This window comes from Zonotrichia leucophrys, chromosome 2, assembly GCF_028769735.1.
Source record: "Zonotrichia leucophrys gambelii isolate GWCS_2022_RI chromosome 2, RI_Zleu_2.0, whole genome shotgun sequence".
Taxonomy (NCBI): domain Eukaryota; kingdom Metazoa; phylum Chordata; class Aves; order Passeriformes; family Passerellidae; genus Zonotrichia; species Zonotrichia leucophrys.
This window is the reverse complement of record NC_088171.1, coordinates 6,215,314-6,242,327: the sequence shown is the minus strand read 5'-3', so window position 1 is coordinate 6,242,327 and position 27,014 is coordinate 6,215,314. Positions and strand designations below refer to the sequence as shown.

The 27,014-nt window shown below is 40.5% G+C and overlaps 1 protein-coding gene across 3 annotated transcripts in view; it reads right to left on the bottom strand.

The window, feature by feature from the left end:
- Positions 1–4,196: 4,196 nt before the first annotated feature.
- The window catches only part of LOC135443558 (sodium channel protein type 5 subunit alpha-like), a 214,421-nt gene continuing 191,603 nt past the window's right edge, over positions 4,197–27,014 (bottom strand). For all 3 annotated transcript variants that reach the window (XM_064703849.1, XM_064703850.1, XM_064703851.1), the window contains 7 exons: positions 23,903–24,025; positions 17,043–17,324; positions 10,167–10,220; positions 8,501–8,642; positions 7,967–8,067; positions 7,204–7,474; positions 4,197–5,540 (listed from right to left, as the gene is read on the bottom strand). In XM_064703849.1, coding sequence (XP_064559919.1) covers positions 4,303–5,540; positions 7,204–7,474; positions 7,967–8,067; positions 8,501–8,642; positions 10,167–10,220; positions 17,043–17,324; positions 23,903–24,025 — 2,211 coding nt within the window. In that variant the 3' untranslated portion in view covers positions 4,197–4,302. The remainder of the gene's footprint in view (positions 5,541–7,203; positions 7,475–7,966; positions 8,068–8,500; positions 8,643–10,166; positions 10,221–17,042; positions 17,325–23,902; positions 24,026–27,014) is intronic.

Here is a 27,014-nt window from a genome sequence, read left to right as displayed (position 1 = left end):
ATCTTCCTAGTGGGGATCATGGCACTGAATTTCCTCTACATGGGAATTTTGACCACAAATTCTAACAAAGAATTTCCTTAACTAACCTGACATGTCTCCATGGAGAATTCTAATTTCAGCACACTGCTCCTTCTAAACCAAAAATATCTTCCTGAATTTCAGACATATTCATTCTATACACGTTGACTCAGAAGTCAAATTATTGTATGACATATTTTAGCAAATGCTTATTAAAAAAACCACTTCTCCACAAGTCAGACTGCCCCAGGTTAATTTAAAACATAATTATAAACTGATTTTTATTAAACTAATTCAAAGGTCTGACTGAATATTTTCATTGCAGCTCAAACTAGTTTTCCTCCAGCTAATTCTACTGGGCAGGATGGGTTGAAATATCAATGTTGGGTTCATCCTCTGAATGATTCTGTTTGAAGAGAGACTTTTGAATCTGCTTTGAATTAATCTGATGTAGCCAGAAATTCTCCACTGAATTCAAGAAGATTTTAATTTTTTGTAGGTTGCCTTCCAATGTAAGGTGAAATTGAGGGGTTTTCATCAACAAGCCTCCTAGCAAAAGTCACTATGCATTCCCCAAATAAATATGTAGAAAAAGAGTCAGAGAAATTATAACATAAATGTTGACTACATAACAAAAAAAAAAAAAAAAAAAGCAGAGGAAATATTTGTTATCCTTATTTATTTAATAAAGAAACATAATAAACTTGAATTTTTCCAGGTACAAACAGCTTAATATGTCCTATGATATTGGCTGATATTTTCCTTGCTCTTTTTGTAGCTTGAGTGATTCATGTGGTAGCCTTTATTGAACAAATCAACAGAAAAAAAGAATGGTAGCACTCACCATGCTTATAGACAGTGTGGGCCAACTATTGAGTTTGTGTCTTAAACTAAATCACTGCACTGGGAGGTTGTATCATGGCTCGATTCGGATCAGCATCTCCAGTAACAAAGATCTACAAGTGAGGTTATTTGACATTTTTGAGGGGAGTTCTGCATACCATACAAAGATACCATTCCCTCTTCATCCCAAAAGAAACACACCACAGAACAATAGAAAACCCAATAGAAAACCGACCTTCCAGTTACAAAGGTTTTTGAAAGCAATTTACAATTCAGTTTTAGAAAGTTGCACTGTAAACATCTAGAGTTAAGACCCTCTTTCAGATTTTTTTTGCATTACTTTTCTTTTGTTTTTTTTTAAATAGAGGTTTTGAGTAAAAGAACCATTTGTAATTGCATCAGTACTATAGGGTCTCACAGCAATGACACTCAAATGTTCAACTCAAGGGTGAAATAACCAAAGGAAGGGCTCTTCTTTAATAAAATCAGTGACCAGCTAATTGTCTCTTTACATTCCGTTCATTACTGGGCCTGACTCTTAATAAAAACAGCTGTTGAATATTTTCTAATATAGGTTGCAAATAACTAAAATATTTTTAAAGCAGCAGAACCGACGACTCACTTCTGAGTGCAGGCTGGCATTTTCCTTGGGTTTCAGACAGTTTACATCATACATGAAAAAAAATCACATAAGAAATGCTCCTTTTTCCTTAGCATTTTTCCCTCTTTTTTTTTTTTTTTTAATTCTAAAGCTTTGAAAGGAAAATAATTTTGCTACTTGTCAGCCAATAAATGCTTGTTCCGCAAGTAATGAATGTACTATTTTCTAATTAAACAGTTTCATTATAGGCAGCAGCTTGTTGCTAATGATCGATAAATCCCATTGAGGAGAAAACATTTTAATCAGTAAGTCGTGTCCTCCGAGTGTCAGCCACTCTATAAACTCACAAGATACATATATATGTATAGATATAGGTATGTGTGTGTGTGTGTATATATATATATGCATATAAATATAAAAATCGCATACTCTTTCTGGGTGATATGTACAGTCAGAATAACATTACAGCATAAATACACAGGGAATATAAAGTTTCTCTAATTTGAGAAGCCTTGAGCAATTCTGAGTTTTTGGGGGAGGTGAGGAGTGGGGAGGGGGGAAGGAATAAAGAATGTTTTTACTTCAAGGAACGACGAGTAGTCCCCTTAAGTTAGAATCTAATTACATACAAGATTTAAAGGCAACAAAATGCCCAGAGGAACAGCCCTATGTTATACACCATAGACATGGGGTTAAAAGGGCAAGAGAGCATGATTATAATAATACTTATATAGTATGGTTCATTCCCTTATAGCACTTTGCAATCAGAAAGTCTTACAACACCCCTGTGAGGTAGGTAAGTATTATTATTCCCATTTTACAGATGGGTAAACTGAGGCACAGATAGGTTAAATTATTTGCCTAAAAATCATGTAGTAAGAATCAGGAATAGACCCCAGGAATCCTGATGGCAAATCCTCTGAATTAACCGATAGACCACTCTCAAGTGAATGCCTGAGACACCTCTCAATGAATGGAGAGAATATATTAGCCCATATTTACACAGATACATTGTCATCCTTTTGACATGTTGTCGTACATATTCTGACTTGTTTAGAGGACAGATAACAATGGCCATAGATAAACTTGACTGTAACGTGTTGCTTTAATTCTTGTTGCCAACCCCATGTGGTTTTTTGACTCCTTCACAACCTGGGATGTAACTAAATTTCAATGACAATACACCTTAAATACATTCTTGATATCTTTGCTTCTCCAAGGTGAAAAAGCACAATTACTCTTCCTTTAAAGTGCAATGGCTCATTACAGAAATCTCAAGATTTTCCATGAAGTCCAACCAAACCCAAGTACAATCAGTGTGAAGGTGAAAAAGAAAGAACTTGTCTGTAATGATGGACATGTCTCTATGTTCCATAAATAATTTCTCACATTCTATCAAGACTGAAAGATAATAAATAATAACCTATGTTAGCACGTAAAACCTCTAATACTTTTCTACAGCCACACATCCACCTTTCACCACATTGTCATTTCTTTGGCCTGAAGCTGAAGGACACATCAACTGCAAATATTACTTTGCCTACAGGAATGAGGATATAGATATTATCTAGTAGCTTTTTTTATCAGTTCCTGTATTTCTTGTCCTTCCCCAGAAATCTAACCGTACTATCTGAGAAAATGAAAGATGGACCTTGAGTAAAAAGGATTCAAACCCTCAAAATCTGTATACAGATCCAGAGGTAATTCCCCTCCCACCTTCTTGATCACACTGTCACAGCCGTTCTGCACGGCCCAGTTGGCATTGATTTATTACTGCTAGTAGTATTTGCAATTTTTTTTTTTTTTAGAGTAATATTAATGAACAGAGTTCCAAATAAGGCTGCTTTGCTCAGTGTTCCTGGGGAAAATGTAACCTATCCCACTACCTTAACAGAAACTTTGCCAGCCTAGATGGTGCTTTGGATCACTACACACAAACGTGATGCGCTACTTCTATGGCGAGTTTGATTGCGGATTTCAAAGCAGATTCTTGAAACATACTAAAAAATTAGTGCTTTTATTAACAGTTTTACAAACAGAATCCATTATTTTCTAGTTTCCTGAAGGATAGAACAAGCCATTTCTCTCATTATTTTGACATCATTTGCTTCTCTGTTTTTTGTTGTTTTCTTTTTGTGTGTGTGTGTTTCTGCTGATGCGCAGTTGCAAGTCCCAAGAGGGAGGGCTTAGTGTAATCAACAGTTTAAATGTTGCTAATTTGATACTTCAATTATCAACAACTTTCCTCTTCAAGTGATGGGGATCCCGCAAGTTTCTATTACCTTGACTCAGAGTTCATCGTGAAGAGTGTAAGGATCATTAATCTCCATGGAAAAAGAGACTTCATTTTTTTAAGTAAAAAAATATCAAATATAATAAATTTATGAAAGACCATTCACAACATATACAGTAAGTGTTACATTTTGCTACAGCAGCTGTGATTTTTTTTTCTTTTTAGAATGCAAGGTCATACATCGCCATAAGTAAACACACTAATATGAGTAAGACCTTAAATGAATGTATACAGCCAGGCTTTATCTGTGGATAGATATACACTGTGTTTACTGTTTTACAGTCTAGCCTATTCTTATTCACACCATTGATATAACAGCTGTGACCCTGCAGAGAATCTTCCTGTGCATATATAAATATAAATATTGAGCCAAGTCAAAAAGAGCAGGGTCAAATGTTATATGACTTATTAGACTCCTGTAGTTAAGGGTAAAAACTCCACTTTTTTTCTTTTGCAACTAATTTTTAATAAGAAGGCTGCTTCAATCGTTGTGTAGTTACAGCATTACATTCTGTAAACAATGTTTTAAAGCATTCTAAACAAACACTTAAACAATTGATTCCTTATCCTTGTCGGGTGAGAGAAGACAATCTATAGCCTCATCGCTTTTGCTCACATCCGTTATCTTCAGCTGGAGGTTTTCACTCGTGCCTCGGGTGACGCTGTCGTAGGACGGAGGGAAGGAGGTGGAGGACAGAGTTTCTGATTTGTCTATGGGCCTGCCGTAGTTTTCGTTCATCATGAATGCAATGAGACCCTCCTTCTCGGGCGCATCGTCCTCCAGGATGCTGCTGCTCTCCAAAGTTCTGTGCCGGTACAGGTAGGATGCCTGCTTCATGGAGCGCCGGAACAAGTGTCTCCTGTAGGCCCTCTGGATGACGATGGCGGAGACCTCTTCTTGTTTCCGCCTGAGCGTCGTTGTTATCGGCTCGTAGGAGATCTTGGAGGGGTTGGCTGCCATGAACTTCTCTTCCATCTGTATTTTAAGGGCATCCATCTCCCCGGATTCTCCTAGCACCCTTTTTGTAAAAGCAAACAAAATATCCAAGCAATGGATCCTGTCTCCGCTGACCATGGGCAGGTCCATCGCTATGAGTTTGATTTTGTTGGGTTTCGCTATGCGCAAAGGTTCTGACAACGCGTCTGCAAAGTCTGAAAGTGCAGAATACTCAATAAACTGAGTGGCTTCAGGGTCAAACTTCTCCCAGATTTCATAGAACATATCAAAATCATCCTCGCTTAGAGGCTCTGTACTTTCCTCAGTGGCTACACTGAAGTTCTCTAAAATAATGGCTATATACATGTTTACAACAATGAGAAATGATATAATGATATATGTGACAAAGAATAAAATCCCTACAGCAGGGCTCCCGCAGTCTCCCTTTGAGCCATTTGCATTGGGAAGGTTTGGGTCACAATACGGTGGTCCAGTGTTTAAAATGGGGTTGAGAAGACCGTCCCAGCCAGCTGACGTGGTGATTTGGAAGAGACAGAGCATGCTGTTAGCAAAGGTTTGGAAGTTGAACATGTCATCAATCCCATACTCCTTCTTCACGTAGGCAAAGTTAGCCATGCCAAAAATGGCATAAATGAACATGACCAGGAACAGCAAGAGGCCAATGTTGAACAGAGCAGGAAGGGACATCATTAAGGCAAACAGGAGAGTTCGAATTCCTTTGGCTCCCCGGATGAGTCGCAGGATCCGGCCAATCCGAGCCAAACGAATGACTCTGAAGAGTGTGGGAGAGAAGAAATATTTCTGGATGATGTCAGAAAGTACGGTGCCTTGAAAAGAAAAGAGACAGACAGCAAGTTAGTACATGGGAAATAATCCCAGGCTTTCCTTTTAAAGCAATCAGTCAGGATTATTGAGAAAATAAATGGAAAGTTGCCCAGAGTGGAAGGCTCACAATGAAGGGAAAGGCATTGCTGCTTTTTCATGCCCATTTAATCCATAAGAACTTGTGAGGCTGTAACAAAGAATGGTAGTGGCAATTTTATTAAGGGAAAGCTTTTCTGTTGGTAATGAGAAACCAAGATCAAGTCAAGACACAGATAACTGCAGCTTTTTGACCGTGACCCACCTAAGAAATTTGTCTTGAGTGCAGATGTCAGAATTTTTCTGATATGACAACATTTTTGTCCGTAAAATAATGAGTCAGAAATGCTGGTGTGCTTGGCCTGTTTTATTTGAGCTACCACCAGAACAGTGCAGGTTTTTACTGTGTATCCACTTGGTTGGTTGTTTGCTTATAAATTTTTCCAGTTTCCCTGATGGACTGGGAGGGAACTAAGGGCTAAGGCTGTGCTAGCAAGGAAACGAGCTTGCACCGCTGTATTAAACTCTTCCTGCAGGAGCAGAGCACTTGGTCCAGAATGCCTGAAGTCCCTGGCTGCACTGAGCCCTGCTGAGCTCCTGTCTCCCACAGGAAAAGGGCTCACTGGCATGGCCCAAGGCCTCTGGAACAGCCTGGCTGGTCATGGGACAGCACTGTGAGCAGCATGACAGCTCTGGTTCACTGTGTGCTGTGGGCATATCCAGAGCTTCTGACATCAAGGTTCTGGTGACAGCTGTGTGGCAATGATGTTCCCTGGGTGACCCAAACCTGTGAAATCCAGGCTGTTCAATGCCCCCAAAGCACAGGTGGGTGTCTGAGCACCAGAGATCTGTCACTGGGATCTTGCAGCTTCCCCAGTCCACTAAGGGTGTTCAGAGCAGCAGGAGCATCAGTGGATGTTTTCCTAACACAACACTTTTCATTCACCTATTCCCTCCCTCAAAATGCAAACTTTTTTTCCAGAAGAATTGAATTTCTGAGCTCCTTTTGCTCTCTGGATCAGTTGATCGCCTTCCAGTTGCTGATACTTCCAACTTTAGTGAAAACTCTTTTGGTAGGATTTTGGATTCATTTGACCTGCACTTCTTTAGCATCTAAATACATCTCCAGAACAGCAAATGCCACAAGTTAACAATAAAACTGCCTCTTTCTGTTTCATCCCTTGGCTATATGAGCAGAGGTCTAGTAACAAGGCTGAGAAAAGTCAGACTCACTGCCCAAACCTGCCCTGAAGGACTATTTCAAACTTTTGTAATAAAAACAAAAATAGCAAAGCAGTAGCAATCCACGTGTGCTAATTTCGTGTGGCTTTTTCATTTCTCTGTCATTGGCTCTTATGAAGAACTGGGGTTAAGTGTATGTAGCAGCCAGTTCATGTTTTATCACCATGAATCATTAAGTGTAGACTTTGATAAACCTCCTAATTTTTCTCATCAAATCAATCTTTGTTAGGCAGTGGTATGTTAGTTATAATTACATATTAAAACTGTGTTTAGGACTTAATTCTCTGAGTTGAAAGCATATATTATTGCACAAAATTAATTTTGCCAATTAATTTTACGTCTACCTTTCTAACCTTGGAGTCTGGGTGAAAATCCAGGGTCACCTACCTACGATGGACAGAATCACAACCACAAAGTCAAAAATGTTCCAGCCGTTGGTGAAGTAGTAGTGCCGCAGAGCCAGCATTTTGAAGATGCATTCCCCAGTGAAGATGGCAACAAAAAGCATGTTGATTTTGTGGAGGATGTTCACTTTTTCTTGACTTTGGTCATCTGTTTCCACCATCATGGTAACCATGTTAAGGCAGATGAGAATCATGATGGAGACATCGAAGGCTTGTTTTGAGACGACATCGAAAATAAAACCTTGGTATTTGTTCTGGGGGAAAGGAAAAGGTTTAGTTGGGAAATCTGAGCCATGTGAAAATTATATAATTGTCTCCTGATTGATTAGAAAGCAAAGGAAAACAGAGCTTATATTGCATCTGATTGGAACTTCATAAACTTAAAAGTGATGATGAATATTTTTTTGATGGAGTTTTCAAACCCATTTGTTCCTAATGCTTTTTGAAACTGCTGTAAACAAGACACTGGACTGTGGCCATGAATTTATTCAGTGCAGGCAGGTGGCCACTGGCATAAGTAAATGGCACATGTAAATTGCAATGTTAGCCAATGCTGCAGAAGAGGGAATTTTGTACCACAGGTCAGTGGACTTGTAAATATCATCCAAAATCAAAACGTATAATTATTAAGTGCCTTTCATCTGGGAGCAATAAATCTTCCTATGCTGGAGAGTGGAATGGTGCTAATTCAAGTAAATAAACATTCAACTATTACACAAAGTTCAACTGAATTATGGTGTTCTTACCAGCGGCCTTGGAATTGGCTTTTGAGGTTTCTTAGATCCCAACTTTTTCATTGCATTATAATATTTTTTCTGTTCTTCTGTCATGAAGATATCCTGGCCACCTAAGTATAGGGTGAGAACAACACCATTACTTTTGATGAAGAGAGCTTGCCTCTGCCCCCCTTCCAAAGGGTGATTCCTCTCCTATTTAATTTCCTTTTAATGTAGCTTTCATCAGATTGGGCTGCTCAGAGGGACAGTGGTGTTGGTGCACAGAGGACACCAGGCCAGTCTATGCTCCTGTGTCAGATTTTGTGCCAGAGATCCCCTCTGCCTGAGCTGCTTTGCTGCAATTTGTGGGGAATAGAATCCCCCACCCCATATTTTCAGGATGCTCATGCTCTAGAGACACCAGGGACTGCTATATCTGTGCCTTTGTAGAAATCCTGAAGGTGCTTTCTGCAGATGCTCCGCCTCTGCTATCTCAAGGGTGCTGTGGCAAAGCCATTGCTGATAAATCTGCAGTCACAGGATGATGTGTAGCATATGCACTACTTATCTTTTTCTTTTGTTGGTTAAAATTGTCAATGATGACACCAATGAAGAGGTTCAGTGTGAAGAAAGAGCCGAAGATGATGAAAATCACAAAGTAAAGATACATGTATAAATTACATTCCCACTCAGGCTGCTCCTCGCACTGCAAAGGGAAAAGGGAGAGTGTGAAAATGACACCAACCTCTGCACACATCAAAATATTGATGCAGTCAGAACAGAGCTGTCCATTGGAAATAAAAGTTATGAAAAATTAGAAAAATACTGTGACTCCTGTGAGCAGTCAGCTCTCCTCTGAAGTTTACCACTTGTACCTTCAATGCCACAATAATTTCAGCAACACTTCACAACACTGCCACAGCAATCACACTGATCCAGAAAGTGCAACTCCAGAATAAATCCTACCAAATGTTCTCGGTCTGAACACAGAAGAGGAAAAGAATCCATTTTCTGATTATCCTAATGCCTGCATGAACTAATGGTACTTACAATAAAACAGAAGTATGATTGCAGTATAATTGAATCCTAATGAAAAACACTGCATTTTAAAGTGCAATTTTTTTTTTTTTTTGGTGAGAGGTACAATGGAATAAAGTCTATTGCTGAAGATCTGAGAAAGGCGTGACTTGAGTCTGATAACCTCAAATCACCTCTGCCATGTTTGGTGACAGTGCTCAGATTTGCCACATCAGCTCCTGGTATCTAAACAAGGTGCATTCCCTAAATGCCATATTTTCTTGTGGGTAATCCATGAGTTTCATTCAGCAGCAGGGAGGATACCTGTGCACATGTACCAGAATAAATCACACCATGAGCTATGTTATTAAAGATAGTTCTCTGCTCCTGTGGTGCCATGAAGTTTTTCCACCCCTTATTCCTCCCCTTAGGCCTCAACTTTTGCCCTAAATTCAGCCTGTCAAATTCCTAGTACCAGACAGCTGCCTCAAAAATTAACAGTTGGTGTAAACTTGTTCCTCTAATACAATTAAAAGAAGAAAACCGTAGCTCTTTTAATAAAAAGATAAACTAACCACACATGGTGTAGCAAGGGAAATGCTTTTTATGTTTGTTTGCTTTTATGGAAACCTGAAAGCTGACCAGGATGCAGGTGGGAACTGAGCTGTCACTGAGAGTCCCCAGGACATCCCATCAGAGCTGGAAGCTCACACCACCCTCTCTGTCTGCCAGGAGCTTCTCCACACTCCTCCAGAGGAGCTGCTGGCTGCAGAAAAGACACTGGCTCAAAGTGAAGGTGTAGGAAGGATTAAATACTTGTTTCACAGGGCAATTCAACCTAAACCCAGCACTTCTAAAGCCATGTTATCAGCAGAAGTTGGAAAATAAGGCAATGAACAGGGAAAGGGGAGGAAATATAGAGAGCAATTTAGGTCTTTGATGGACTCAGACTAATTCTTGAGGTGCCTCTGTGTGCTGGGAGTTGTGCAGCAGGAATAGATAAATCAGTTTTGTAGGAGTAAGGGCCACATTTACTTTAATTTCAGGGTCATCCTGCTCCAGTACAAACAATGAGGGTCTGCAATGTCCCAGCCAGAGTAAGACAGGGATGGGCACCCTGCATGTATTTAATTTTGTTGTTTGTTGTTAAGCACCATCAGTGCTGCAAAAGGCAATGGAACAGGAAATTATTAATTTCCTTGCAGAGACTTACCTCTCTTGAATCCACTGCTGCATACATAATATCCATCCAGCCTTTAAATGTGGCCTGAAAAAAAAATCCCACATAAAACATAAGCATATTAAACAAGTACACCCTGAAATGATATAATCTCCATGATGAACCTTCAAAGTGCAATGTTGAGCATGTACTTCACAATTAATACATTGCCTGCCTTGCAATCTAACATGTGTCCTTGACTTTATGCTCATTTAGATATTTAAATTAATTCCAGCATGGTTTTATCCTGGATTTTCTCATTTTTGTTTCTGGACTTTCTGCACTTGCAAGTATAAAAGAGAGGTTTTTAGTAGAGATTTTAAGAAGGAAAGAAAACATAACAATTAAATCTTTGGAAGTTCTGACCTGAAAAATTTCAAGTAATGAAGAGATATGGCTGCACATAACATTAAAGATTGTTGCCTTGCACAAGCCTTGCACAGGTGAGATGGATCCCATCCACATCCTGCTTTAATTCTGCCCTCTTCTAAACCAGGGCAAATCACAACAATATTAAACCCCAGGGAGTTGCATAAATCACAGCTGACTTGAAAGAGGCAAAGGCAATCAACACCTGCTGTGAGCCTGGCCCTGAAAATCAATCTGCTTTACTGTTCAGATTTTATTTTTATTAAGCTTTATGAAGACAGTAGTTTTAATATTTTTTCTTTTTAATAATTGTTTAAAGAAGAAAAGATTCCACAGAAGTCAGTGTCTCTTATTGGAATGTTCAATGCAGTGACAGCACTCCTGGGAGGAACACAGGGAAATGATTTTTTTACTATTCTGTAGCAAACCCACGACTCTTTGATCCCAATATTTGCCTCTTATTAGGCACAGGCATTAGTTCTGACTCTGGCCTAAGCCCCGCTGCCTTTATTTGGGCTCTCCAGAATTGTTTTCATTTGACTTCTATTTAGACCTACCCTGACCTGAGTCAGATTGAGCAGATAATAAAGCATTTTTAGATTTATTAATTTCATCAGATTTACACTGTCATGCATGCAAGACCCACACCCAATATTTTTTTACATCCTACTGACATTTAAGTTGAGTTTTGCCCTACTGGGTAGGCATAGAATTCCAGAAAATTCCAGCAGGAATTTGGCCAGAGGTTACCAAGAGAAACTCAGGAAGTTGGGCTGAGGTGGGTACATTCAGAACTCTCTATTATTATATTAAGTCCTGGAGGTAATGTTGCCTTCACAATTCCTTCTAAATGCTACTGAGCCAAAAGAAAATGTACAAGAGATCAATGATATTTCTCACAAAAGTATACATAAAATAGTGTTTGAAAGGTTGCACCTATTCTTATCTATTGCCTGAAAGAGATTAACCCACTCACCCAAATCAGAACCCTTTGGAAAATCTCTTCCATAGTGCTGAGTGTTAAAAATCACTTTAGGTGAAGTATCTACAGGAACAATCAGCATTTTTATCAAAACAAAAAATTATTTGAACTTGCCATGCTGATACTCCTTAAATACCCTATTATTTTCCTTTTTTGCCATTCTCTTTCTAATCTGATGAAAGACTTTCTGCTGCCATCAGAGCTTTCAGCTCCAAGTGCTGCTCAGGAAGGGTGGCTGGGATGAAACATGAAATCCTTTCCCTGTGGCACAAAGTGATTGGATCTCAGCCTGTACTTTTCTCCCACTTGGGAGGAAATCTTTTCTCTTGAGCAGCTATTTGACCCCTCAGTGTGTACCACAGACTCCAGCAACTCTCCTGCAAAGCACAGGGGTTTGTAGTGAAAAAGGATAATGAAGTGATCTGACTAAAATAAATATTGAGAGAATGAAGTGCTGTGATTTTCTGTTTCCCACAGTCGTCGAGAAGCAAGAGAATTAAAAATCTGTGGGACATCTGGAAAGCTTCCCTGGACACTTCACCTGCAGAGGGTAAAAGATACTGAGAATGAAAGAAATATAACACTGGGAAAAGAAATTATTTATCTGGAATTAGTAACCACTTACACTCTGGATAAGGAAGTGACAAAATCTGCGTTTGAGTGTTGGTGATATTATCCTGCCTGGAAGCCATCCAGAGAAGCACCATTTTCTACTGAAACTGTCATGTGATGAGATTATCTGCTGATAAACTCATCCTGGGATGGGATTACATTTCGTTATTTCACTGCTGGTTAGAGCTGCAATGCAGCAAATTAGTGGGGAGGGGAAAGGTGGGATGTCTCTGGCTGCCCCAAACCAAATGGTGCCTTGAAGTAAAGCAAGTCTAAATCTGTAAGCTTCTGGAATTTACTTCTCTTTTTCTTTTTCTTTTTCTTTTTCTTTTTCTATTTTTCCTTTTTCATCTTTTTCTTTCTTTTTCTCTCTTTTTTTTTTCCCCAGGAAAACAAATTGTTCAATAAAAATGTCTGCTTTTCATGGCTGAAACACTGGCCTTCACATTGCTGAAATGTTTCTTTGGGCATTACTGTTGATGAGACAAATTTATGAAAGCTAAGCCAGAGATTCTTTTGCACATTCTGCACCCACAGTGACAGTAAAATCAGGCATTGCAGTCCACAGAAGTGCAAGAGATGTCGTAATGCAGTAACTTTAGACACACAGCTCTGCCTCATGACCATTTTGTGTCTGATTTATGGGCTCACTCAGGACTTCAAACCTGGCATGAGAGATTGCTTTAACTCTGCTGCTCCTGCTTGCTGTGCTGGTCTGGAAGTGCTTCTTTTATCTCCCCACTCCTCATCTGAAGTCCCAAAGGGACAGAGTTTATGGGACAAATTCAAATTTGAGTAGGATATAGTCAATCTAAATCCATTCTGCCTAAGAACTTTTCCAAACAAGCCAAATGCTGCATGAAAGACCACTTATTTCCTGGGTATTCTTCAATAGATTGTTGAAATTTCAAAATACATTGCTAAAAAAATATGCAGAGGTGATCACAGGGTGGAAGCGTGGGATTATGCAAGGGAAGTGCAAAACTGCTACTGGAAATTTAAGATATTTCTTTGATTCGTTCAAATACAGATTTATAGAACACAGTGCCATGAAATTTTAAGGAAATTTGGAATACAGAAAAACTATTCTTGAAGCACTGGGTTGTAGCAAGACCTTTTTCCTGCTAGATTAGGGGTTTAGGAGTGTTAAATCACCAGGAAAGTAAATCATCCTTCTTTCAAGTCAAAAAGCTGTGAGGACAAAAATCTTTCCCTGCCCATGAATGAAGCATTCCTCTTGCTTGCAGACTGAGCAGAGCAGTTACCTCTGTTATTTTATTAACCTCGTTTGGGACAGCCTGCTTTTAGTTGGAGGAGCTTGACACTTTGCATGAATTTTCTCATTAACTCAAAGTGGAAACTTCAGGAGAGCACAATTGTGACCGTGTTCACAGGGGTCCAAGGATGAGGGAAGAGACAAGGATCTGACTCCATGTTTCAGAAGGCTGATTTATTATTTTATTATATATATTATATTAAAACTATACTAAAAGAATAGAAGAAATAATTTCATCAGAAGGCTAGCTAAGAATAGAAAGAATGATAACAAAGGCTTGTGGCTCAGACAGAGAGTCTGAGCCAGCTGACTGTGATTGGCCATTAATTAGAAACAACCACATGAGACCAATCACAGATGCACCTGTTGCATTCCACAGCAGCAGATAATCATTGTTTACATTTTGTTCCTGAGGCCTCTCAGGTTCTCAGAAGAAAAAATCCTAAGGAAAGGATTTTTCATAAAAGATGTCTGTGACACGCAATGGATATCAATCAAGGCAGGGAAAGAGCAGAATATATTTGGGGCAAATTTCACTCAGAAAACTTTCCTCTGGGTAGACTCATGTCCTAGCATTTCCACAGTAGCAACTTTCATTTCTTTCAACTACACTGCTGAAGAAGACAGAGCACCAAACAGATTTGTTTTACCGATTTCCATTTGGATTTGCAGGCATTACAAAGGAACTTCAGAGCCACTCAGATCCATGCTGTGGCAGTTGAAAATGTCACCAGTCAAAAGCCAAGTCGCACTTGAACACTCATGTTTGGGATCCTGGCAGGTTGTAACCCAAAAATGCTGATCTCCACCTTGCTCTGCCATGCACAGGGATGCACAGAGGTCTGTCACAGACATCTTTTATGAAAAATCCTTTCCTTAGGATTTTTCCTCCTGAGAAGCTGCGAGGCCTCAGGAACAAAATGTAAACAATGGTTATCTACTGCTGTGGAATGCAACAGGTGGATCTGCAATTGGTCTCATAGAGCTGTTTCTAATTATTGGCCAATCACAGCCCAGCTGGCTCAGACAGAGCCAAGCCAAAACCCTTTGTTATTCATTCCTTCTTTTTCTATTCTTAGCTAGCCTTCTGATGAAACTTTTTCTTCTATTCTTTTAGTATAGTTTTAATATAATATATATCATAAAATAATAAATCAAGCCTTCTGAAACATGGAGTCAGATCCTCATCTCATCCCTCATCCTCAGACCCCTGTGAACACCATCACAGAGGTGTCTGACTGTCCAGGGGAGCTGGGCTGTCGGCTGAGCCCCTGCATTTCCCACGGGGGTTTGCCCATGAAATGTGACTCCTCATGGAGGATATTTGGCAAGAGGCACCTGTCACAGACACTCCTGGCAAAGGAGATCCAAATGTTTGGGCCCCTCCTTTGTGTGTGTCACCTTTTCACTTTACTGCCTGCGGTCAGCAGCAGACATAAGAGCTCCACATGCAGGATTAAAGCCAAAATCAATCCCCTGATGGAAACTGGCTCCTGCTCTTCCTCTGTGAAGAAGGAGTTGCCACTTGTCATAGAAATCCTACCTGATTTCCTGCTAAAACCAGTTTGTTCAGCCTGACCAGGCCTAGTTTTATAAGACTTATTTTGCAACTAAAAGATCTATTTCTGTCCTACCAAATACAGAAACACAGATTTGAAAGAAGCCATTTTCCCATTTTCAGCTGGAAAAGAGCAGCATTAGCCCATTCCCTTCAAATGTGTGCTGAGATCCACCTTACAACCAGTTATGTTTCTTCTGCCACCACTGATCCCAACAGATGTAACTACTTCAGGATATTCCTTAAGAAATGCCAACTTATGAACACCTAAAGATTTTCAGAAATCTGGAGCTTGATACTTATAAAAGAAATGGTGAAGGAATAGCAACCCCTCTGATGGAGTTTTTCCTCCCCCCAAAAAGTCGGCAATTGTTATATAATCAGAAGAATTAAGAAACTTCAGGTAAGGTACAGTATTTTAAACCTGGAAATTCTTGCTCATCTACATTGGATGTTTAAATGAAAGACAAAGAAAACACTATTTGGAACAGAAAATCTAGTTGAAGGCTTTCAAAGTGAAATAATCTACCCTGCATGGCTGAGCTGAATGTCATAATTACGTGCAACAGATAAAAGCTCTCACTCTCAGCAAGTTTGTGTCATGGAAAGAATCAAAAGTGGTTGTGCCCATTCCAAAGTTTCTGCTTTCCAGAGGGTGTGAAAGAGAAACTCAGTGGACACTGATCAGAAGATCTCAAACTCAAGTGTTTGTGTACTAGGAACTGCACACATAAGAACAAGGATTTCTACCAGAAAGGAGAATTGCTTCATAGAGCTGTTCCATGCCTCTGTGACAGAGAAAACCAGATCTGGGAAAAAAACAAACTCACTTCTTGGGAGGGAGAAGGGCTGGCAGATCTGATGGGGACCTGTGCCCTTTTGGAAGGGCAGGAGGGGGCTGAAAGCAGTGCCCTGCTGCATTGCAAAGGACGGATGCTACGGGTGACAAATGAATTGATCTCCCAGAACACAATTTTTTATCCCAGAACTGAGGGATTCCATCACAGGTGTTTCAAGAAATAAACCTCCCTGCCCAAAGATGTAGCAAGCAATTTCTGCATGCAAAAATTGCAATGAGCAAACACTCCAAGTGCAGATCCAGCACCTGCCATCAGTTGGCTCCAGATTAGGAACTATGGAAATAAACATCATAACCTCCACTTTATGTGAGGGCCCTGAGGAATTGAAACACAAAACAATCTGTCTGAAATCACCCAGCAGTCCAGCAGCAGGGCCTGGACAAGGTGGAGTCCCCTGTCATTCTCTCTGTTAGGCTGTCCTGTGTCAAAACACAGTGAATCTCAATGCATATAACTCATTTATCTATATTTTACATTTGATGGTGGGAAAGGTTGTAGAAGTGGCTTCCTTCTGCCTTTACAGCTCAAATATTGCCATAATCTCTGAACCTCAGCAGTCTCTTTTCTGCTATGCTCCTGCCACCTTCCCAGAGAGGCTGGGCTGGGGGTGGTGTCAGCAACCTGATCCCCACCATGACCCACAGTTAAATTCAATCTGAGTCATTATTTTAGCAGGTGGACACAAAGTGAGGAACCAGAATGAGAGGCACCAGTGTCCTTCTCAGAAATGGAAAGTGAACAGAGGGACATAAATTAAGACTACAGCTTCATGCATTATCTTCAGCTGGGAAACTGAAGGCACTAAAACTTCATTTTTTCCCCAGCAGGACATAGTGAAATCCCAGGCTGTTCAGGAGGGCCAGTGCCCTCTGTCTGCATGGAAAGTCCTTCCTCTATCATAGATTTCTTTTCTGGAAGTGAACTTTGCTCTGGATTACAATATTGACAAAATGATCTTTAATTCACCTCAATAGTCCAATAACCTCCCAGAGAACTGTAATAGTGACACAGCAGCAGAAACCTCAATTAAAACCATAAGCTGCCATAATATCTCTAGGCCAAGTTAATAGGCAAAATGTGATTTATTTACACTTGATAAAAGTTATTATCATGAGAAACCCAGAAAAGCCCAGAGGTTAACCTGAGCTTTTGAGGTGATGTTTTCAGTGTTTTCAGCAATATCCACTCATGAGTTTCTGGGGGTCACACTTACCACTTGCAGCAGAGCCAGGTACCCAGCACCAACATTATCAAAGTTAACTTTAACTTTTGTCCAGTAAAACGTGCCCGACACGTTGTAAAGGATGCAGTCACTCATGTTGTTAATAATTTTAGAGTCCAAAGGCATATCTCCTTCTGTCTTATTAATGCACTTCCCAAACTTCCCAGCAAAGAGGTTCACTCCCATGATGCTGAAGATGAGCCAGAAGATGAGGCAGACGAGCAGAACATTCATGATGGAGGGGATGGCTCCCACAAGGGCATTGACCACCACCTAGGGGGAAAGAGGAAAGGGAAAACAGAATTAATGTCAGCATTTGTATGGGCACTTTATTAACAAGCTGCCCTGCACCCTTGATTAATGAGTCTGAACCCTCACATGGTGACAGGTGGATAAGCACTGACACTGCCTAAGGAGCCAGACCACCTCTAAAGTATTCAAATATCACTAATTTTTTCCCTTTTGATAATCAAAGAAGGAATCTGTTGGCATCCCACCCAAGGGTTGATGCTTTTTCAAGAGGAATCTCTGAATTCAGAAGTCATCTTGACCTCTAAGATCTTTCTGGATAGTGCACTTCAGTCAAACTAAAATAATAATGTGATTAATTGGAAACAGCTGGGGTGCTCTACAGTGACTCAAAAGAGAGAAAAAAAGATTTCTGAAATCTTTGAATCCACTCAGGCCTCTGTAGCCAGTGGGTTGTGAACTATGACTGTGATAAATTTTGCTTAATTAAATAATAACAGATTGAGACATGCTGTACTAAGCCAACTTCCCCTATCTGATCAGTATGCATGATTAAATGAGCAAAATCATTCTAATTTAACAAAATTTATTTTTTTTCCTGTCATGCTGTAAAATTCCTACACATTAACCCAGGCAGAGCTGTCAACCCCTGCATAAAATCATACACTACAAAAAGCAGAAGGAGCTTTAAAGGTGTGTGAATGATGGAAATGAACACCATGCTGAAGTCAAGCAAAAAAACCAAAGGTCAGACCATCTACAGACCCTCCATAGCCAGGTTTGAATGCAGTGCTGTGCACAACACCCAGGGAAGGTGCACATCATTGGCTGTTTTGAGCACTGCTGGGGTTTAAGGGGGTTCAGGCATCTGTGCACATCAAACCTTACACTGGAGAATCAGAGATCACTAAAGAATCAATCACAGAACATCCTGAGCTGGAAGGGTCCTGGTCCCCAATCCTGCACAGCACATTACAACAGTCACACCATGCAAGACTTTTTCTGAGGGAAGGACTCTGTCACAAAATGTAGTTTCCCCGTTTCCTATTTCCATGGAGAACAGGTTTCTCCATGCTCACAGCCTTTGGAGATGCTGCCTTTGCGTGGTCCAGGCAATACTGCCTCCCAGATGGCTGCAGACCAGCCCCACAACAAGAATTTCTCTCCATCCCTGTCTCATGCTTTGGAGACTAAAATCTGATAGGAGGGCACTCAGCTCTTCCTCTTCTCCATCTACATTTCTGCAACTGAGACAAGGTGATATTGATCCATAAAAATTAAACTTTATTCAATTGGTGAATGTGATTATGGGAAATGTCAGCTCTTCTTTTCTCTTCTGTTAGTGTCCAATTTTCTGACAAGCTGATAACATAACATTCCCTTCTCCATCATTTTTGCATTGCTGTGGAAGAAAAATACCCAGAGGAGTGAAATGGTTTTCATGCATGTGTAGCAGCAGCTTCCTCTACAGCACACAATACAAAATTATGTAGATCTGCCAAAACTCAGATTTATATTTTGTGCATTTATGAATGAAGCTGATTTTCACACAGGAAAAGCTGTTTGACCAATTGTTTTGTTTTGTTTTTCTGTATAGGCCCATTCCTGATGACTTTTCTTGGAGTTTTTTTGTTTTGTTTGTTTGCTAATTTTATCTTCCAGTTTTGGACGTCAATCAATTTCTAACCTCATCATTTTTAGACCAAATTTACTGTGTTAACCAAAATGCCAAAGAGTTTCCAAATCAAAGGCTTGTTTGGATATAGCCTTGGCTCTTGTCAAAGTAGTTTTCATTTGCTTCTCTGCACAGCAATATTTTTCTTCAGTTTTAACCCATGCCAGCAAAAGCCACATGCATTTGTGAAGCCAGGTTTCAGCAGTACAAGTGATGGCCATGCCCACATCCTGCTTTTTCCCTTCTGCTGAGTTATGTTCAATGGCCTGTAGATAACAAAACAAGGCACAAGGCTGGAGCAAATCCTGCAGCACCTCTCTGAATGAATTATTAACAGGGGTTTCATTCTTCCCTCACTGCTTCTGCTCGTGCACCAGGGTGATGCCATTTGTTCTGGTGGAAGCATTCTTGTTTTGCACAGAGAAAAGTGAGAGGAAGACCTGGATACATAAAGGCAGGTCACTATCATAAATTCATATTAAAAGTTACACATCTTGCCATGGAAAGGGAGGAATTTCTGCTGCACTCTGGAATAGCAGCACATATACCCATGTGTAAGAAAAGGTTTCATACTTGTTGGTTTCTATCAATACCTTTTACACCTTCCAGGTGACTTCTTTAGGGACATCTAGAAACTGAGCCACCCTCTGCCCTAACTCACAGTGATGCAATCTATAACCTGTGTTTGGTCTCCAGCTCCCCTGATCTCACAGGCCACCTCCTCAACCAAAGCTGATTCAGATTTTTAATCCAGAAATAGACTTGCATGATGAGTTAATCCTCTCTTTGCTCTGATAGACTCCCAACAGTGATTTCAGGCCCAGACTATAACTCCCAGTGAAGCTCAGGCACAGCTTTTGCAAAGACATCTAATTTTCAGTGTCATGATGTCAAATAATGGAGGAAAAAATGTATTATTAGATAATCTGTTCCTGGTGCCCTTTGTCCTCAGTTTTAGAAACAGTTGCTGCATTTTTGGGTGAAATTTGTTGAACTTGAGGCATCTGCTCTTAGATGTCTTCTCCTATCACTCCCATCTTCACTGGGGAGTGTTACCATTGCACATTGCTCTGGGTAATTAAAAAAATCAGAGCTTCCTTGTAGCTGTCATGTTTCTTTCAGATTTTTAATCACACTCATAGTTCCCTGCAGAGACTTTCCCATTTTTAATTCCCCCTTTCCAGCACTTTCATGGAATTCCAGTGTTGAATGTCCCTCTGTTTCCTGGGTTATTCCCCTGCATATTCAGGGATTCTAAAGTCACCTCATTGGTCAGACTGGCCCCAAAGCCTGTGTCCTGCTGAACAGTCATCCTGGTCCTTATGTCCTTCTCAGCTGCTGTTTTCCCAGAAACATCCCCCAGAGTGACCTACATTCCTCCTCCTGAGGTAGCCAATGTATGTGGGTTTATTAAAATGTGTGTTGTACAACAGATCCATTTTTCACTGTGATCCAGATCAGCCTGCATAATTCCCTTATCTGTAATTTCCCTTACATTGATTCTGAGTGCTGTCAGCAAATATTTTCTATTTTCTTCCACATGCTGCTAAGGTACAGATTAAAGAGTTCTCATTCTGAACAATCCCTCACCCTGAGATGCTCATCACCAAATTTACAGTGTGGTCACTGTTTACAATTACTTTTTGAGATCCATCACCCATTTTAAGATGTGTTTACTTGTCTTGGTACAAAGCTCGTGTTTGCATCACAGTATCTCATGGTATCAGATTCCTCTCTGAAATCCAAGGATTCTGTATCAGCACAGTTACTGTCATCAGCATAATTTGTAATCAAATCAAAGGCCCATATCAGTTTTACAAGAACTATTCCCATGAAATCATGCTAACTAGCATTAATTATGCTGTTTCTTTCCTGCATGCATCTTGTAGCAGTCTCACCATGACTTCGCCCAGGATCATTTTCACATTAAATGGTCTCTCATCATCCCCCTCATCCTTCTAAAATACTGCCTGAAATACTGTAAATACATCCTTCTAAAATAACCTCCCTTGCAGGGAAGTGCCACCTCTGAAACAATTCCCTGATGGACAACAAATGGGGAGAATGAGAGATGTCATATTTGGGACAGGCAGATCTAAGGTACTTCATTCTGGACTCATGAGTGTAAAGCCTCTGCCAGGTGGAGATCCTGGTCTCTCTGGAGTCTTTTTCTGAGGACTGAGGGGCAGGATGGCACCAGTTCATCCTTATTTTCAGACCTCTCATGGCCCAGGAGCTGCTGAGGCTTGTGTCAAAATTTCAGAGCTCCCAGACTGTTTTAAGATAGGGAGAGAATTGAGGTCTGATGGCATCAAGTCCTCTTGGCCACCCAAGTGCTCTTCTGTGCCTTTGTCTCATGGAAAGTTGCCTCCAAAATTTGGGCACAACAATATGGGTAAAATAAGTCTCTTACTGCACTAAATGAAAAATTTATTGCTCCAGTTCTAGCCATGCCGAGATGTTTCAGTTATTCACGAAAGAGGCATTATAACAGGACAAGCTATTATTATTTTCTCACTGTCACTGTTTGCTTCTCAACATTATCATTATTTAATCCATCCCTGTGCTGGCAATTTTCCTGTGCATTTTGGAGCATATGAACTCCTAATAATGAAAGGTCTAACTGTCCCTAGTCTTGTTAAGTGTGGTTAGGCAAACTAAAACTAAAATGATTTGCTTTTCCAATAGCACGTATTCTCAATTATACTTTATCATGGTTTACAAGCTAATTCACCACCTCTGATAGCTCAGAATGACTGAATATATTTCAACTGCAGCTATGGTACAGGAAAGAAAAGGGGATATTGAGTCAGGGAAGAAAATTTGCTGGGCTGATCCACGTTAAGATCTTCACCAAGCCAGCCTCTTGCTAATCTCAGAGAAAAATGAGGAGTTTTTCATGTTACTTTTTCTCTATTCTACTAATGCTTTTCTGATGCTTTTGGCTCATTTCCCCACTGCTATTCAGGTTTGAATCCAATTTAGTTAAACTGATGTGAAATCATGAGCAAACAATTGTCTATCAGCTTAGAACACACTGAGTTTTGCTTGGGCTTGTAAATCCACCAGTAAAAGCTAAGCCTTCATAAGCCAAGTCTGAACTGATTTGAGAGAATCTGTGCCCAAATCACTCTGGTAGTTAAACTCCTGCTTTTGCTAATACTGAATGCTGAAATAGTCCCTGTGAATGTTTAATAAAGCTCTAGAGTGAGGTCATCAAATGATAGGAGTGAGAGCTTTAATTATTGTCAGTAGTGCAACCTCACTTTGAGCCTTTGCACTTTGGTTTTGTGTTATTTGGTCAATTACCTGCAAAATATTGCCTGACTGCTGGAAAGATTGTGATGACCAAAGCAATTCAGGTTTGGGTGCCTGGATAAACAGAACCTTTTGAATCTTTTTGCCTTAGTACCAACACAGAAGTGGTCTGCAATACTCACCTAATCTTCATCCACAAAAATAATATGATTTAGTTAATCAAAAAATCTTTTGAACAAAGTGTTATACTGCCATATCTGGTCATCCACAGAAGAGGAAAAGAATGGATGTGGGGTTTTCCTGCACTGATGTATGGTGATATTTCCTGGCTCATCTCAGTTGTTGGGTTCTCCAGCCTTCAGTCTCTTGCTGTGAGAGCATTGCAATGAGAATAATTCATTGCTGGGAGATCAGTGCATGAAATACAGTTTTAGTCACTGATGATTCAGACCAAAATTTTGTCTGCAGGAAAGATTTACCCTGAATATACATCACTGTGAAATATGTAGCATTTTCCCAGGCCTAGCAGAGAGATTTGGGATCATTGATATAATTTGACACAGAATTTTGCACAGATTTGCTTTACCTTGCTGTTCAATCTGCAAGGTTAGCAGTAAGAACACAGCTGTCACCACCTGCATGTCATGCATGGTGTGAGGAATTAAATAAAGTGCTTATCTAAACAATAATTGATTCTTGTTAGCAGGTAGGCTTAACAAACAGGTATGCTGTGGGAATATAGCCACAGTGGCAAAGGAATGCAGAAAAGAAAGAGATGGATGCACAAGATGGAGCAACAAGCACAAGCTGCATGATTTTAATGTTAATCCCAACATTCCTCATTAAAACTGCAATCTGTTCAAAGGGAAAAAAAAATCATTCATTCATTTGCTTTCCCTATCTTTAGCATTTCTAATTTTTGCTTTAATTATTAGTGAAAACATCCTTAAGAACTTTCTAATCACTCATTTTAACACGTGTCAACACAGGGAGCAAACTTTAGCTTGGCTGCTTCCATGATACACCTAATAATGGAGAGGTAGCTGATAACCAGATGCTTCTTCACCCAAAAAGCTGTTTTTTTTAAGGTGTAGTGTTGAAAGTTAGGCACTAGGATTAGTTTATCACTAAATCCACCCAAGGATAAAGATCTAATGATACACCCAAGACCCTGGAGGGATTTCTTTGTTGCTGTGACAAAGCACTGTCACTCATTTGCTTTGGCTGACAAAGCCACATGCAGCAATCCCCTGTTACACTTTGACCCACACAAAGGTGAGCATTTCTAATTTTTGCTTTAATTATTAGTGGAACGTCCTTAAGAACTTTTTAATCACTCTCATTTTAACACGTGTCAAAACAGGGAGCAAACTTTAGCTTGGCTGCTCCCCTGATACACTTTATAATGGAGAGGTAGTTGATAACCAGATGCTTCCTCATCCAAAAAGCTGGTTCTTTTAAGGTGTGGTCTGACAAGTTAGGCAGCAGGATTAGTTTATCACTAAATCTACCAAAGGATAAAAATGCAATCCCAGGAGGGATTTCTTTGTTGCTGTGACAAAGCACTGTCACTCATTGGCTTTGGCTGACAAAGCCACGTGCAGCAATCCCCTGTTATGCTGTGCTCCACACCAAGGTGAGCTCCGAGGGATGCTCTGTGTCCTCTTACCCTCATCCCCTCAAAGCGTGACAGGGCTCTCAGGGGCCGCAGGGCACGCAGGGTCCGCAGAGATTTGATGGGACCCATCTCGGAGTATCCAAGAGTGTTGGCAACCAGGCTGATTAAAGAGACCTGGATGGAGACAAAAAAGTGGAAATTCAACCTGTTAGAATGCTCCTGACATTTTCCTGTCGCCACATTTCTCGTCACACAGAAAAGCAAGGCACAATTCTTCCCAAGAATATTTCTGGGTTTCGCATTTTCTGAACCTCAGAGAAAGGAAAAACACAATTCTTATCTCATTTGCTGTGCCCGTGTTTTTGCAAAAGTTGAATGCAACGTGGAGATTGTTTACCCAGAGTGATGGTGCTTTGTTCCTTGGCGTGTCAGGGCCAGAAGAGTGCGTGTGTGTGTGTGTGTGTGTGTGTGTGTGTGTGTTGGGACTGTGGGCTGAGCGTCATGAGATTCTGTGCAGTGTATGCAGAGTTGAGTGCTTGGCAGATTCAGTGTAGATGTAACATAATACAGTGTAATATAATATAGAATGATATAGTATAATAAAGTAATTTATTAGCCTTCTGATAAGATGGACTCAGATGCATCATTCTCTCCCCCACGTTGGGTGTGGAAAATATCCACTATATTTTCCTTCTCTTCTGGCTTTCCTCCCTGGAAAGAAACAGCTGGTTAGTGGGACAGTGGGGAAAAAAAATCTTAAATGGGAGCCATTACATTGGATCCACACAGAAGAAAGGATGATCCTTCACAAAGTGGATGAGAAAAAGATCACCATAACAGACCCACTACTCTGCGCTGTTTTCTGTGCACTCCCTGAGGTGTGTGTAAGTTCCACTACCCAAAAATGAGTCAGGTAAAATTGAGAGCTTTTTGGAAAAAAGCACATCTGACCCTTCTCTCCAGCAGAGAGAAAGGATTTTGGCATTTACATTTAATCAATAGTCTCCACTTCTAATTAAGTGCTTAGAAACAAATTTTCTACATTGCTGGTAGACATGACTATAACACAGACCTTAAAAGAACCATGTGCATGGCTCTTCCATTCTGCTCATACTCACTTTTTCTGGTTTCTGCACAGTCTCTAAAGGAGATGGAAATTTGACAGGTGCTCAGTGTTGAGGTTCACACCTTTCAAAGACTATTTCTTTGAAATGAACTTCCTGAATCTGGAAACAGCATGGAGGGGTTCCCATGCTCTTCACATTCTCAGAGCTTTTGTAATGCTCTGGTTGGTCAGAAGTGTGGGTGGTATCAGGCACAGGACTGGATTCTGAATGAACTGAGTGGCAGTGGAGATTGTGAACATATGGAGCAATAGGGTTCTGCATGCTCAAATCAGTGTTCACAGCCTATCTTACTGAGCAAAGAGTGAAAACAAACAAAGCTCTCCAACTCTGTAGGTATCATGCCAATTTGCATGTATTAAAAAACCCCAGAATAACAAACAAAACCAGAATCAATCACCACATTATAAAACATTATCTTTTTAGAAGGATAAACCTGTGTATATTACTTATCTTCCTTTTAATTTGTTTGGATTTTTTTTCTCACAGCCCCAGTTATCACAGTACTGGATATCTCATACTCACCAATGGGAGTGTGCAAAGCTCATCTGTGAGGAGTGGGTGCTGTTGCCATTTTCAAGACAGCAGCTAAGCCTAAAAGCAGGAATTCCTCTACATTATAAAAAATTGCTGCTAGGAAACTCCAGCACCTCCTTAAACACTGACAGCTCTGGATGGAAACTTTCCTTTTCATTTTAGGATGGGGTGATTTTTACTCTGAAGCCCATTGCTGGCTGACCAGCCCAGCATCACCCACGAGGTCTGGGATAAATCAGGGCAAGATCTGGTCCCTAAATCCCAATACAGTGTCCCCTATGCAGCAGCCTTTCTCCTGAATGTGCATTTATTTACATACCAGTGCTGTCTGCACAGCTAAGCGCTTTGTAAAAACTCGCTCAATTTGTTAAATTATTTACCTGCTGATGGCCATGTTGTGTCATGTGGGGGACTAAGGGCAGGAGGTCTCAGAAAAACCCATCCTGAGCTGGGGTTTGTGCCAGGGTATGTCAGCCCCCCTCCTGCAGATGGCTGAGTGGCACAGAGGCTGGCTGCCACCCTGTCACTTGTCACTCTTTAACAAGGTGTGACACAGACTCACCTCCCGTGTGCAGCTGGGGCAGAACAAAGGGCTCAACAAACCCTTCTGCCTTTTGGTGCTGAGCGTCCTGTGAGAACATCACACTAGACAGGCAGACTGGGCTCAAGGTCTGATGTCTTGGGCCTCATAGACACTAAGGAGGTAAAAATCACCAGCAATCCTTTGGTTCCATCTCTGGGACAGCAGGTCTGAACCTGTGACTTGAGCATGATGCCTCAATCATTTTAGAGTAAGCAATGCCACAGGTTTGACATGCTCCTTCTACCTGGAGGAGTGCTGGGATTTCAATCCTGCTCATCCAAAGCTCTCGGATGAAGTAGAAAATCTGGGTTTAACTAAAAAACCACCTTCAGCTCACCAATGCACCCATTTTCTGCCTTCCTTGTTTCTCACCAGCCTGGTTTACATCCTGTACTCTGAAGCTGCATTAACACAGAGTTTAAATCCTCCTCCTTTTATTCACTCTTCCCACTAATTTAATGTTGCCTAAATAATGGTAAAGGGCTGGGGATTTGTCTTACAGCAGTAAGCAAATGTGCACCATAGCTATATACTAAAGCCATTCAATTAAGTCATCGTAAAATCTACAAAATAACAGGCATGAAGGAGAATACATGATAGGAGAAGCACTGTGGCACATATTTCTGTCTTTGGTGGAAAGTTTAGTGCAGAAAACAGCCTTAACCTCACAAAGGCTTGGATTTTTCTGTCCAGAAAGGTAGAAGGTACGAGAACAGCTCAATGATTGTATGCTCAGAGACCGAAACCCAGATCCATACACTCACATACCAAGGGAACCTCGCTAATATATAAAATTGATCCATAAAATGAATGTAGGTATTTAAATGAAAATTAATCAAATACAGGGTACCCAACACCCTTCTTTGCTAGTTTCACCCATGATGACTGAAAATCAAATCTTATCAGGGTTTTCAAACTG